The 13,791-nt window shown below is 43.4% G+C and overlaps 1 protein-coding gene across 5 annotated transcripts in view; it reads right to left on the bottom strand.

The window, feature by feature from the left end:
- Positions 1–13,791, bottom strand: part of Spt20 — a 256,861-nt gene that overhangs the window by 53,790 nt on the left and 189,280 nt on the right. For all 5 annotated transcript variants that reach the window (XM_067107975.1, XM_067107974.1, XM_067107976.1 and 2 more), the window contains one exon: positions 10,319–10,430. In XM_067107975.1, coding sequence (XP_066964076.1) covers positions 10,319–10,430 — 112 coding nt within the window. The remainder of the gene's footprint in view (positions 1–10,318; positions 10,431–13,791) is intronic.

Below are 13,791 nucleotides of genomic sequence, written 5' to 3'. Positions count from 1 at the left end.
CATACAAGTCTCAAATTCTAATTAAGACTGAGACTTGCGGATAAGTAACAAAATCATGTTACTGGTTCGGCAACAAACACGTTTACATTCACCGGTAAAGGTGAAATCGTTGGTTAAACTACGCTGTCAGTAGTTAAACACTTGATTATGAGTTTGCTACTGTTGTGAAATATGACAAATTAAACAAAACAATCAAAAACTGTCCTGAATGCTGTAAGCTTGAAGGCTCCCGAAATCGACGATAAGACATCACCAAAATCCGGTCTCTGACCAGCAAATTTAAGAACAAAGCTGACAAAGACACTCTGTGATGACTCGAGCATCAGCAGAAATGTAATGACGAATGTTTGCCGAGTAGTTCCTGATACTCTCGTTAGTGGGCGAGACCAGTCACCTGCACTAAATTGAAGCGCTAACCCGCGAATTTTTTAATTTAAGCTGCTGAGGCAAGAGAAACTTTTAGCTAATGTAATTACTGGGTAAGTTACATATATAAAAGCTGATATTTTACTATTTACCTTATAACTGGAGTTAAATTTGTTGTTGTTTCTTTATAAATCTTTTGTAAATAGGTTAGTATTTTTCCAACTTCATTATTGGGCAACATAAGTGTTCCCTCTTCACGTGTCATATTTTGTTACTTCATCTCTTGAGTTAATATAGATTGTATTGCAAGATACATCTTACTCATAGACTGATTTTTGGTAGTTACCTTGATCAACCATGTTTTGTTTTTTATTTGCCTAAAAGCCATTTCTGCTGTTGAATGTCTATTTAACTGGTGGTTTTTCAAGTTTTAAGGATAATGCTGTTTTTCACTCTCTAGTCTTAAGAACCTTGACCAATGCTCATTTCCAAACAGAGAATCAAAATGGGCCAAGGTTGGATCATACATGAATTTAATTTTTCTTTTTCTTTTTGTTACCTCAACAGGCTTTGAATGTTATTACAACTTCTTTATTTTTCAATATTTTGGAAAAATCCTAATGGAGAATCAAAGGTGCACCACTGCTCGAAGGTTGGGAGACATCAAAGAATCCCCTTGCTCATCCACATCAGGTACTCCATTTTTACAAGTTGAAAGGAATGCCGTCCAACTCCAACCTCTTTCAAAGTTACAAGAGCAGAATTTTCCATAATCAAAATAATTTCTGATTCTTCATCATACATTCTGCTTTTATAGGGGAGAAGAAAAATGAATCTGCTACCATAAAAAAATCCAATTGTTAGGTAAGCAGCTGGGGTGCAAGGTTTACAGGGCTCTGATGTCTAACATAATCAAAGCACTGGGACACTGCCTCTCAGCTGCTATCCTCTAAAGCCCCCAACAATGGCAAAAGGTCAAGAACCAGGAGGAAGGTAGGGTAATCCCTTGGACATCTGCACTATAAGTCCAAGAGGGGTGCAGATTCCTTGAGTGCAGATATTGCATTGTGAATATTCTAGCATAAACTAAGCTACCACAAAATCCTAGCCCAACTTTGCTTTGCTAAATTGATGCAAACACATACTAAGCAACAAAACCAATAAAAATTCACAGAAGTAGGAGAAAAGGGATTTTGACAAAGGAAAAATCTATTTCTGTCTGGGGGAAGACCTGTGTCACCCAGTGAAATAGTCCATTAGCACTGATTTCTAGGTATAAATATTGCTAAATATACCAGAGAAAAAGCTAACCATAATGCCAGGGTTACGACCCTGGATCGAACACCATTAGATGGTGTCGGTATACACAAAGGGGGTGAGTGGTTGCCACTACCACAGATCTTCATCCTATAGACTTCTCCATTCTCAAACCCGAAAGGGAGGAGCCGTTCCAAAACCTCATCCCCCGCACCTAGCCAACCACCACCCCGGCCGCCATCTTCATCCCAAGTTAGCACCTCCCAAGCTTGGTATGCCACTCAGGAGGGAAAAGGAAGTACTGTACAGGGATGGGTCACTGGGTGACACAGGTCTTCCCCCAGAAATAGATTTTTCCTTTGTCAAAATCCCTTTTCTGGACTCAACCTGTGTCATCAGTGAAATAGTGACAGAGAATCAGCCACACAAAAGCTTGGTGGAGCCCTCTAAGAATTACCTTAATGGAGCTAAATAAAACTATGAGAAAATTACTGTGTTTTAATAACCCAAAACATTCATATTAAAAACATAATTAACATTATAAGGCACACAGTTTAAATCATAAAATAACTAACACCAAGACACTTAAGGCTAACAAAAAGATTAAAACAGGATATCCATGAAATGGCCAGGAGTCAGGCTGTGAAGCAGGCCTGACCAAAGGTTAGAAGGCAGGACAAGTAAACGAGGCAGGTAGGCAAGAGAAATATAAACAATAGGATAAACTAAGGTTACATATACTAGTCTAGGGCTGGGGGAACAATACTTCCTGCAGCTACTGTGGAGTATTTAAGAGCCTCTAGAGACTTAAGATAGTGGCGTTTGAACACTGTTGGTGATTTCCAGCCCGTATACTTTTAAGGTCATCAAAATTCATATTATGAAAATAATTAGCTGGTGGCCACCGCCTTCGAATATCATGTACCCTAGGTACTGAATCCGGGTTGCCTGCTTTATGAAATATAGTATTTGTTGCCTGATGGCCTTTAAGGAAATGGTTCCTCTATTTTCCCCTAACAAAAGAGGGCCTGAATTCCTATTAGAAGTTCTATTTACATAAGCTTTTAAAGTGTTAACTGGACATAAGGACAGATCCTGTGGAGGGGGAATAATCTTCCAAGGAGACCATCTATTTTGTGGATTCTCATTCTTTGCTAGAAACTTGAGATCCGGAGACAACAGAACTTCTCTGGCGGGGGAGAAATCAACATGGTTCGGTTCTCTAGAGAGAGCAGACAGTTCAGAAATTCTAGCCTGAGGCTAGACTTACTAGAAATAACGTTTTCCTTAACAGACTTCAGTATGTACATAATTCATTATCAGTGTCTGATGCCAATTTAAATACGTCATTTAAGAACCAGGAAACCGTGTGAGGGCGGGTTGCTGGTCTAAAACAGCGCATGCTTTAGGAATTATTGAAAAATATGAGTCTGTAAGGTTAATATTAAAGCCATGTAAAAATACTTTTCTTACGGCAGATTTTGCTTTAGTAATAGTACTAGTGGCCAGTCCTTTCTCAAATAATGATCTGAAGAAAGAGATTGCTAGGTTCGTGGTCATTTCCTGAGCTTCAGATTCCCTCAGAAATAATACCAACTTTTTAACTGCTGAGTCATACTGTCTGAGAGTAGATTCCCTCTTGTCTGATTCTATGAACGTGCATTAATAGGATCAATGCTAGCATCTTTCTGAGCTGCAAACTTCATGAAGTCCATAAAGCTAGGGCATTCAGAATTCTTGAGAAGCTGACACAGTCAGTTTGTACTACTTGTGTCAATCTTGGACTGGGGATTTGTTTTGTGCGGAGTTTCAACTCTAAGAAGAAGAAACCAATTGCTCTTCGGCCAGTTGGGTGCCACAAGTGCTACTTGACCTTTGAATGATCTGAGTTTGTGTAAAACTTTCATTAATAGGTTTATTGGTGAAACAGATAGATCCTTTGCCACCTGTTCCAGTCGATTGACATCGCATCCGTGGAGTGAGCTAGAGGGTCTAGATTGGGAGCAACGTAACACGGAAGCTTGTGGTTGCTCTCTGTGGCAAACAGGTCCACCTGGAGACCCGGTACCTGAAGACAAATCCACTTTCGAATGATGCCTTGTCCAAGGACCATTCCGACTCCAGCGGAGTTGTCCTGGATAGTGAATCTGCAATGACATTTCGAACACCTGCCAGATGGGTAGCTGACAGGTGCCAAAGATGTTTCCTTGCCAGAGAGAAAATTGCAATCATTACCTGATTGATATGGCTCGACTTGGAGCCCCTCTGTTTATGCAATGTACAACTACTGCACTGTCCAGTACCAGTCTGATATGAATCTGTCTGGTTGGACATAGTTTCTTTAGTGTTAGAAATACTGCCATTGCCTCTAGAATGTTGATATGGAACTGGCAGAATACAGTCGACCCACGTTCTTGAACTTTCTTGTGTTAGGATTATCCTCCCCATCCGCTTAGGGGAAGCATCCGTATGGATCACTAATGATGGAGGGGAAATTGGAAGGCACTGACCTTGACAAACTCTTGACTGTTGACCATGGTCGAAGCCTCTTCCTCAACACCAGCGGAATTAGGGACATCTTGTCTCTGTTTCTGCTGTTGGCTCGTCTCTGCCATACTCTGTTTATATCCTTCAGTTTGGCTTTTAGCAGCAAATCTGTCACTGATGAACTGAAGAGAACCCAGGACTCTTTCCTGGAGTGCGACGGAGAGGCTCTTTTGTTTTGAGGAACTGCCTGGTAGCTTTGGCTATTTTCCCTCCTTTTGGCTGGCGGAAGTGACAGTTTGTCGTGTTTAGGTCCCATTGGATTCCTAACCACTGAAATTGAGCCTCCGGAACTAGACGGGATTTCTTCCTGTTTATTTGGAATCCTAAGGATTCCTGGAAGCTGATCACTATGAATGTTGCTTTTCGACATTCCTTGGCGTTGGATGCCCAAATTATCCAATCGTCTAGGTATGCGGCTAACATAATCCCTTGGGCCCGTAGCTGTTGGACTACTGTCTCTGCCAGTTTGGTAAAAATTCTGGGCACTATGTTGAGCCCGAATGGCATGACTCTGAGCAGTATGCTTTGTTTCCCTAGTCTGAACCCTAGGTAGGAGAAATTTCTCGCAATCAGGACGTGATAATATCGTCTGAAAGATCTATAGAGTGGTGGCGGCCCCACGGGAAGTAGGGTCCGCACCTGTGAGATTAAGCATCACGAAACTTGTCGCATTGAATGTATAAGTTGAGACGAGACAAATCTAGAATTACTCTTTGCTGGATTGAGTCTTTCTTTGGGACACTGAACAGACGGCCTTGAAATTTCAAGTGTCTCACTTTCTTTATTGCCTTCTTTTGAAGAAGGTCTTTTACAAAGTCCAGTAAGTCTTTGGATGGAGGTTGATGGAACCTGACTGGCGGAGGAGGCCCATTGCTCCAGCTGCATCCCAGACCTTTTGAAACTATGCTGTGGGCCCACGGACTGAAGGTCCAATGGTCCCGGAAGAGGTATAACCTCCCGCCTACCTGAGGAGACTCATTGATTGGAAGAGGACTTACTTCCTCTGCCTCCTCGGCCTCCTCTTCCCACGGGAGAGAGGTCTGGTTGCAGTCCTACCTCTGTAGGCAGCTCTGGCTCTCCCCCTCGCATGCCTGTTGTAGCCTCAAGCGCCCCTTGGCTTTCAAGCGAAGCGTTGAAGGCTGGGGGCGCTCTGAAGGCTGGCGGAGCAGGGGCTTGCTGAGCCGGCTGCATCAGCTACGAACTGCTGCTGAGGCTGAGCTTTGGATGTAGAAGGCTGTCCGATCTGAGAGACCGGTACAGCTTGAAGCACAGTTTGAGCCTGGGGTTTCCTATATCTCCTGAACCTCTTCCTTTCCCTGGGTTGAGGTCCGGAGGTCTCGGCGGACTTCCTTTTAAAAGGGAGACCCCAGCAGGAGCGAAGACTTTTTTTTGCTCTGGTTGCCTCCGCCAGAACTTTGTTGACCTCATCCTCAGGGAAGATGTTAGGTCCCCAGACAGAACTCTTCATGAGTCTATTGGGCTCATGTCTGATAGTGGTGTCTGCGAAGATATGCTTCCGGCAGTTTTGTCTCGCCACCACAAAGTCATAAAGGTCCGATTGGAATGACGCTAATAATGATTTCGTCAGGACCTGAAACAGAGGTTCGTCAGTGTAAGTTAACGCTGTTACCTCTGCGATGGTGATGGAATGCAGGGAGCGACTCAACCTGCACCGAGCCTCAAACTCCACCTTCAGAAGGACCTCCGGAATCTTGGGTAGCTGTTCACTGAACAAGGTGGAGGCACACTCGGGGTCGAGTTTACCCACTGTGAACGTAGCCGGAGCTCCCGACCAATATTCTGAATCCGCAGGGAAAAGAAGGGAGGTGGGATCTGTCTCCCGGAGTTGAGGCAGCGGTTTGCCATCTATTCCCACCTGAATAGTCAATTCTGCGATCTTAGTCGCGCATGGGGTAGGGATGGAGTCACCTACCGAGAACATTGTAAAACTCCCTTTAAAGGGAGTAAGTTTTGTATTTTCGCACTCCCAGTCAGTGAGAGCGCGCATCAGGGCGGATTGGGCTTGGTCCCTGGGAAAGATAACCGTTTCCTTCGGGACCTTGTCGGGATCTAATCCAGGCTTCCTCTGTTAGCCTGGCATAGCCTGGGTAGGGAGGCACCAGGTCGGGTGGAAAGAACTCCAGTTCTTCCAGGCGGAGAGTGCCTAAACCCTCGATGGTCAGGGTATCATTATGCAGGGGGCGTGTAGAGGCCAGCGCCACGGGTTCCCCTTATCAAGGGGGGCAGTCTGGAGGCATCCAGAACAACATGGGACTGCTGTACTGCTCCAGTTGGATATCCGGAGGCAAGCTTTCCTGGGCCTCCATCCTTTGTGCCTATGACAGCACTGACTGACCAGAGGTCTCAAGCAAACAAGCTGAGAAGAAAGGTCTTGTATCCTAGCTTCAACCCTGGAGTCTAACTTCTGCATTAGAAGTTCGGCAAAGGCCTCAGGGTCGAAAGGCTGTGGGATTTATGGACACCTGAATCTCGACCCTTTGGACGGGGAGTAGCCTTACTTGAGGACGCCACTGATTTAGAGCCAGTGACAGCCTTGAGGAGCTGGCGGATTAGACCTTTGAGGTCTAGAGGACTTTGGTAAAGTCCTTTTTAAGGATTTCACCTTGGGATAACAGACCTAGATCTGTCGCCAAGGATAGCTGGTTTGGAAAACCCCTGAAAGGAAGAAGAAGAAGAAGAAGAAGGAGAACTACAAAGGGAACTACCAAGACCCTCTCCCCCTGCCTCACTTACCACCTTACCTTCTACCTGATGGTCCAAATCCATGCTCATCAGCTCGAGGTGGATGTTAATGGCCGCTACCTCTTCCGCCACCTCTCCGCACAGGTTGTCTTCTTGGGAGGGCTGTGTCTCCTGCCGGATCCTCTCGATGATTGGGCGGCCAATTCCCGCTGGCATTGCAGCGGAGATCCGAACACCGGGTTAGAGGAGATTACAAATCTCCTCTGACAGGTTTATAAGGATTGCCAGGCATAGCGTTCCTCCCAAATCCGCCCGACCCAGATCTTCAGGGTTGACAGCGAAGAGTCACGGATGATTTGGTCAGACTAAGAAAGGGCAGGACTTACTGAGAATATTCTCCAATTTCCCGTATATGTCTATATAAGTCATTAAAGTCAAAAAGAGACTAAAGGTTAGTGGTCTCTTAAAACTTACCGAATCATCCACCACTGACTCGTACAGAGCGTAGCAGACTTCACAGCCATCCGGGTGCCAAGCGACCAGGTCCCCAACGTGGCCGAGCAGCTGGAGTGCGATCGGCACACCTCGTGTCCACAGGGTTGTTGGAGAATCGCTGCGTGCACCCTGGCTCCTGACAACATACCATCTGTAAGTGGAATGGCGGTACATGAGTAATGTCAGGCAAGGCCGCGCGGAGTTAAGTCCGTGTAATAAACTACCTTAACGCCAGATTTATGGGTGATGAAACATCGTGTCATCAGGCAAAACCATGAATTGAATCCGGTAGTACAAGACTAATATACACAGGTTATGCTACAGAATGGCTAACTATTAATATGTTAAAAATAAGTACTCTAAGATACTCCGTCGCTATGGTACTCGCTGTGATTTGCCACTGAAATCTCGTTATGTCACATATTATGGAAACGGTGTAATGTGGCAGAAAGGGAGTGTTCGCATATGGCCCATCTCACAATCGCCCAGGCGAAACCACATAGTGGAAAAACGCCAATTAAACCGAAAACCATACCCACCGGAGTGGTAACATGGACGATAACAACGAAAGATCTGACTAACCTGGCGGAGACTAAACATGAAGCGTGACTCATGATTGCATCCTGGGACAGTGTTCGACGCTCCAGCTATAACTGTGGAAGCGAGCAAGCGAAACACTGCCCGATAAGGAAAGGTAGCAGAGTGGCGGAAGCCAGTGACGGCAACCAGTCGGGTGGTAGCACCCTCTGGAAGCGAATGAAACCTCCTCACGGGGTGGCGAGCATAGCGTGTCGGTTTCCCTCTGCAGGAAGGCGCCCAGGTCACTGCCAAAATCTAACTGATCAGGTAAAGAAGGGCCAGGCTATATACACGAAATAACCTGTGCAACCTTCCGATCCCAACCTACCTTCCAAAACCAAAACTTTTGGCTTGGTCAGGAAGGCCAGAATGAGCGCTAAAGGTGAGGAGGGGAAAGAGCCTCGCATAACCTAGCCACACCCTCCAAAACCGACAGCCTGGTCAGGTGGTAGACTGTGAATTGAGGAGACCCTCCACTATTCTAACCTCACCCTCCAAAACCTAACGGCCTGGTCAGGTGGGTTAAGGGTGAAGAACAACTCTCTCACTAGCCTAACCTCACCCTCCAAAACCTAACGGCCTGGTCAGGTGGGCTAAGGGGGAAAACAACTCTCTCACTAGCCCTAACCTCACCTTCCAAACCTAACGGCCTGGTCAGGTGGGCCAAGAGAGAACGAGAGGAACTCCCTCACAAACCTAATCTCTCCTTCCAAAACCTCAAAACAGCCTAGTCAGGTGAGCTAGGTAGTCTGGGCATCGTGGCGCCTATCCTGTCTAGCCTAACCCTTCAAAACAAGTGCAGTTCGGTTAGAAGGCTAGGCTAGAATATACCTAATCGAATAAAACTACCTGTCGTCAAGAGTACTAACAAAAAGTTAACCATCGATGTGAGAAGTTTAAAATATATATACTTATAAATACATAAATGACTCAGCGGCAGAGGTCCAAACAACATCCGTTATACGGGAAGCAGGGATACCCAAAATGGCCACCTCTGGCCTTGAATTGCACACAAAAAACTAATCCAGAATAGACATGTCATCCATCCTTGTACACATCAGTTATGATCATGAAAATAATAATACCACCATCAGAAGGCACCAACTCGCTGGTGGAGGAAGAAACCAGAGAAAGGGGAGAAAACTATGATCAGAAAAAGGGAGGGGTGTACCTCCATCCCTAGCCTAGATCAGTCATGATCACGGGCTCCTAACCTCCTACCAGTGAAATGGTAAATTCTCCAAATAAGGCTCCAAACGGAATGGAGCATGAATAAAAAAGCAGAAACATTCTGCTAATAAAATCGAGACTGAGGGTCAAGCATGGAAGAGGCAGACACAGCCCACGCCGGCTGTGTGGAACTATTACCTTGGTAAACAATATACGAACAGTCAAATATAATGCCTCTGTAATAAAAAACCAAAAGGAAATGGTACTCAACTTAGATGGTGGAAATTCCGGGTGGGATGACATGATGAAAGGAGAAAAACAAAAAACAACACCAAGGAAAAATACGGATTGTATCCTGGAAGCGTGCTAAATTGGAATGAAGATGGCGGCGGGGTGGTGGTTGGCTAGGTCGGGGATGAGGTTTTGAACGGCTCCTCCCCCTTTTCGGGGTTTTGAGAATGGAGAAGTCTATAGGATGAAGATCTGTGTAGTGGCAACCACTCACCCCTTGTGTATACCGACACCATCTAATGGTGTTCGATCCAGGGGTCATAACCCTGGCATTATGGTTAGCTTTTTCTCTGGTATATTTAGCAATATTTATACCTAGAAATCAGTGCTAATGGACTATTTCACTGGGTGACACAGGTCGAGCCCAGAAATATAGGCTGTAGCATAAAATAAATCTAGTCAAAGCACTTTGCCCTATTCTGATTGCATGAAAATGCTGAGGGTAAAGCTGGTGAAGGTGAGCGTGTTAAAGGCTTTAAACCACAACTAGGTCCCAGATCCTGGTCCCTGTATGTTAATATTTTGTCTGCTTAGCCCTTAACTTGTATACCAATAAGCTCAATGGGTAGCAAATAAATTTTTTATATTGTGTTCTATTATTTTCCTAGTTTGGGTTCCTATAACTTTTCCCACTTCTAAAGTATTTTATTATTATTTAACACTTTACTTCTTCTCTCTCTATTGCAACTTATTCACTTAGCAGCAAGAAAACATGAACTATTAAGGTGATTTTCAGTAGAAATATAAAACTCTCTAAAGGGATTGCACACCAAAGATAGTAATAAAAATGTTTGGTAAATAACATTGCGCAGACATTGGGAGGGCAGATTACTGAGAGCTTAAATACTGAAAACTATCTTTCCTATAGCACTAAATCAGTGGTAATTTTAATCAATATATCTTCAGATACCTGCTAAAAGGGCTTGCAGTCCAGAAACATTAGTTGAGCCTGAGGAATCTGTATTAGCTGGAGACTTGTTGTGACAAGTTGTATCACTGACCCCACCAACAAGACTCACAACCTGTAATGCAAATACAGTTTGAAATAAAACGATGACCAATAAAATACAAACATAACCCTGCAAGTACTGCTGAAAAAAAGTAAAATATATATGAATCTAATACTTAGCAAAAGACAGTGATAATGCTGAAATCCTTTAAGGAAGTTTTTCATACAAGCCAGTTAATAATCTACATGCCTATATTTGTGTCCCAATGTTCACACACTCACTAGTCTTTTGTCTGACAGACAGAAGAAGGCTAACTCACTATTATGTGCCCAGTGGATCCTCAAATGTATTTCAACCAGCACTGTAGCCTCACTTTTTGTGTAAACTGATGTGAGGCAGAGAGATTAAGAGGGTTGGGACAAAGGCACTCATATAGTTAATGAGTCAGTATGAAAAACTGTTAGAAAACCAATTTTGTTTTATCATAGCCCCACTAACCATATACTGTATATCCCTGAATTACTATTTGGGTAGGAAGTTAAGGTAATGAATACCACAAAGTGTTTGCACATGCTTTTAGGATCCAGAAGGGTAATTGGGAACTGTTATGAGTAACAAGTGAGGTCTCTGGTACCTAACAGATTTGCAAAAATTAAGGATCAAAACTTATGAAGTAAAAAGCATGCTTGTATCAGGTTGGTCTTTCAGAATGAAAAAGGAACTAGACTTACCATCAACATTACATATAACAGCCAATAACACAGGAAGATTAGGTTTCTTGATATTGCTATGAAAGATGTTGAGTGGTGATGAGGCATGACAATTCCAAAGTTCTCCCATCCCAGTGCAAAATATGGCCCATGGCATCTACTGGGGTCTTACAAGAATGCAAATCTTTCCAGGAGCAGCATCACTCTAGTACGAAACAGCATAGATAAACTACCACTGCCAAGTACCTGCACATAAAATGGATAACTAAATTGTACTTAAAAGCAACCACAGTACAGAGTACTTATTTCTTCCTTTGCCCAGCCCACAGAAAGAAACAGTCAGGTTGTGTTGAATGTGAGTATCTAGTCCTCCACATGTAAAGTCTGAAAGTTCTTAATCAGACAGGAAAAAGTTACCATCATTACTGGTGAATGAAAATTAGTAAAGAATGACTATTTGCCACTTGCATCCTTGATTCAATGTAAGGAGCAAACATTATAACCAGCCTCCATTGTACATGACCTTACAAGACAGTGTGTGGATCTTGTTTAACCTTTTCTTGAAGATATGAACACCAGTAAAAGGATCATCTTTCATGTGAAATCCAACAAAGAAGCTTCATAGAGTGGCTTGTTTGAAAGCTTGGTAAGAGTTCAGGATGAGGCAGAGATCCCAGTTTATAGGTTTCAGTAACCCACAAGGAACTTTGTTTTAGAATAGGAAGGAAAGTACACAACCCATCAGCATGAGACATAGAAGTTAATAACCTAGGAAGCTTATGTATCAAGATAATGCAGGTAAAGAGAGACGATGAAGAGTTATGATAAACACTGAAGAAGATATTCCAAAATTCTCCCACAACCAGGTAAAACACAACCCACTGCATCTACTAGTCCCAAGGGAAAAAAAGTCTTCCCTTGAGCAACACCTCAACTTAAGTAGTAAAGGCAGACTAGCATTACCAGGTCCCTGCACATAATATAGATGATAATTCTAAATTATACTTAGAAGCAACCAAAGTAGAGCTCTGTGAGCTTGCACTCCAATCTATTCAGCTTCACCACCCATTGTATTACCATAAGCCCTCAAAATCATATGCCTTGGCAAACTGAAGATCAATTTCTTTGTGACTTGTTTCTTCTTTTGCCCACTGAAAGGAGCAGTTGGCAGGTGTCCAAGAAGCCCCTGGTACTCCACAGGCAAAGTCAGAGTTCTTTTTATAAATACTGTAGTAAAAGGTTGTCTTCATTACCGGTGACTGAAGATAATGAAATAGTGAAAGGTGCCTTCGAATGATCCTGACCTCTAGTCATATGCATCTCTTTTTACAAAGTTTGTAGTAAACAACAATTCCATTGAAAAAAACCTTCAGCATATGTGACCACAAACAGAGCATGGATCTGGTTTACCCTTCTTGAAGATACAAAAAGCAGTAGAATGACCATCTATATTGTGTGGGCTAAGAAAGAAATGGTTATATGGAAGCTTTGTATGGCTCTTCAGGATATAGAAGAGATCCAAGTTCAATAATTTCAGCTACCAACAAGGAATGTCTTTCTGAAAGTTCTGGATGAGCCTTTGCAATTTCACCAAAGATCCTGTGTTGAACCAAATAAGTTCAAAACCATATTGGAGGGTGAGTCTGTCAACATAATAAAAGTAACAGTTGGGAATTATTGGTACAGTGGTGTACACCGACTACTGCATCAATTTCACATAAGTCTGGTAGAGTTCTTAATTGAAACCCTGAAAGATCCTACAATGGCTAAGGCTACTTCTTCCAAAAATCACCCATCTATGAAGAAGACTTGCTTGATAACCTCCAGGACTGAATATGAGGGGTGTCCAAGTTGCTGTGGAACCTGGAAGTGCAGCTGCTTTTTCAGTTTCATCTAAATCAAGATACTCCGGTGTATGCCACCATGGGTACCAGATCTATAAACCATGCCTGGTGTGGCTAAAAGGTAACCACCAGAATCACCTTTGTGTTGTTGGAGGTGCAGAGCTTCTCCAGTTCTTAATGATGGGGAAAAGTCATATACCCAGAAGCTGTCCCAAGGCTGCAATATGGCACCTATTCTCCAGACCCCTCTGTCAGGCTGAGCTTAGTAATGCAATGAAAGATTGTGCTTCACTTATCATTAAGAGACTCACCGTCAGCAAGCCCTACAGACACCATTCCGAGGAGAGAAAGCCAGCAGGACTCCTAACTAGGTGACAAAGACACTGCCATCAATGTTATGGCCTTCAGAACATCTGCAAGATTACAACAGCAAACTTGTTCAAACCCCAAAGGTTGCAGGTGGAATAGCAATTGGGGACTAGTTTCTTCATCAATACAAAATGTCTGATTAGGGAATGCCGTGACTTGGCCACATGATTTGGACATAACTGGAACTGCTAGATCAAAGATGACAATTTATGATGTTGTCCTCTGTCAGGCACATTAATTCCTCTTCTGTAATGATGATCATTCCTAGGTTAACTCTTATCAGATATTAGGTATGACTTCTTGACATTCATGGGGGCCTTGGCAAACTTGGCACCAGCAAAATGTTATCTTAATTATTAGCCAATAATTAAGATACTTTGAAGTATTATATACATCAGTCCCAGGCTGCCTTTAGTACCATGATTTGGTTATCACTCACAGTACTTATCAGGCCAAAACACAGGACTCACAATTGAATTATTTTCTCCTCCCAACAAAACAGGTATTTCC

This window comes from Macrobrachium rosenbergii, chromosome 8 (assembly GCF_040412425.1).
Source record: "Macrobrachium rosenbergii isolate ZJJX-2024 chromosome 8, ASM4041242v1, whole genome shotgun sequence".
In the NCBI taxonomy this organism is placed as follows: Eukaryota; Metazoa; Arthropoda; class Malacostraca; order Decapoda; family Palaemonidae; genus Macrobrachium; species Macrobrachium rosenbergii.
Note: the sequence above shows the minus strand (reverse complement) of the source record. Positions and strands in the feature narration are given on the sequence as shown.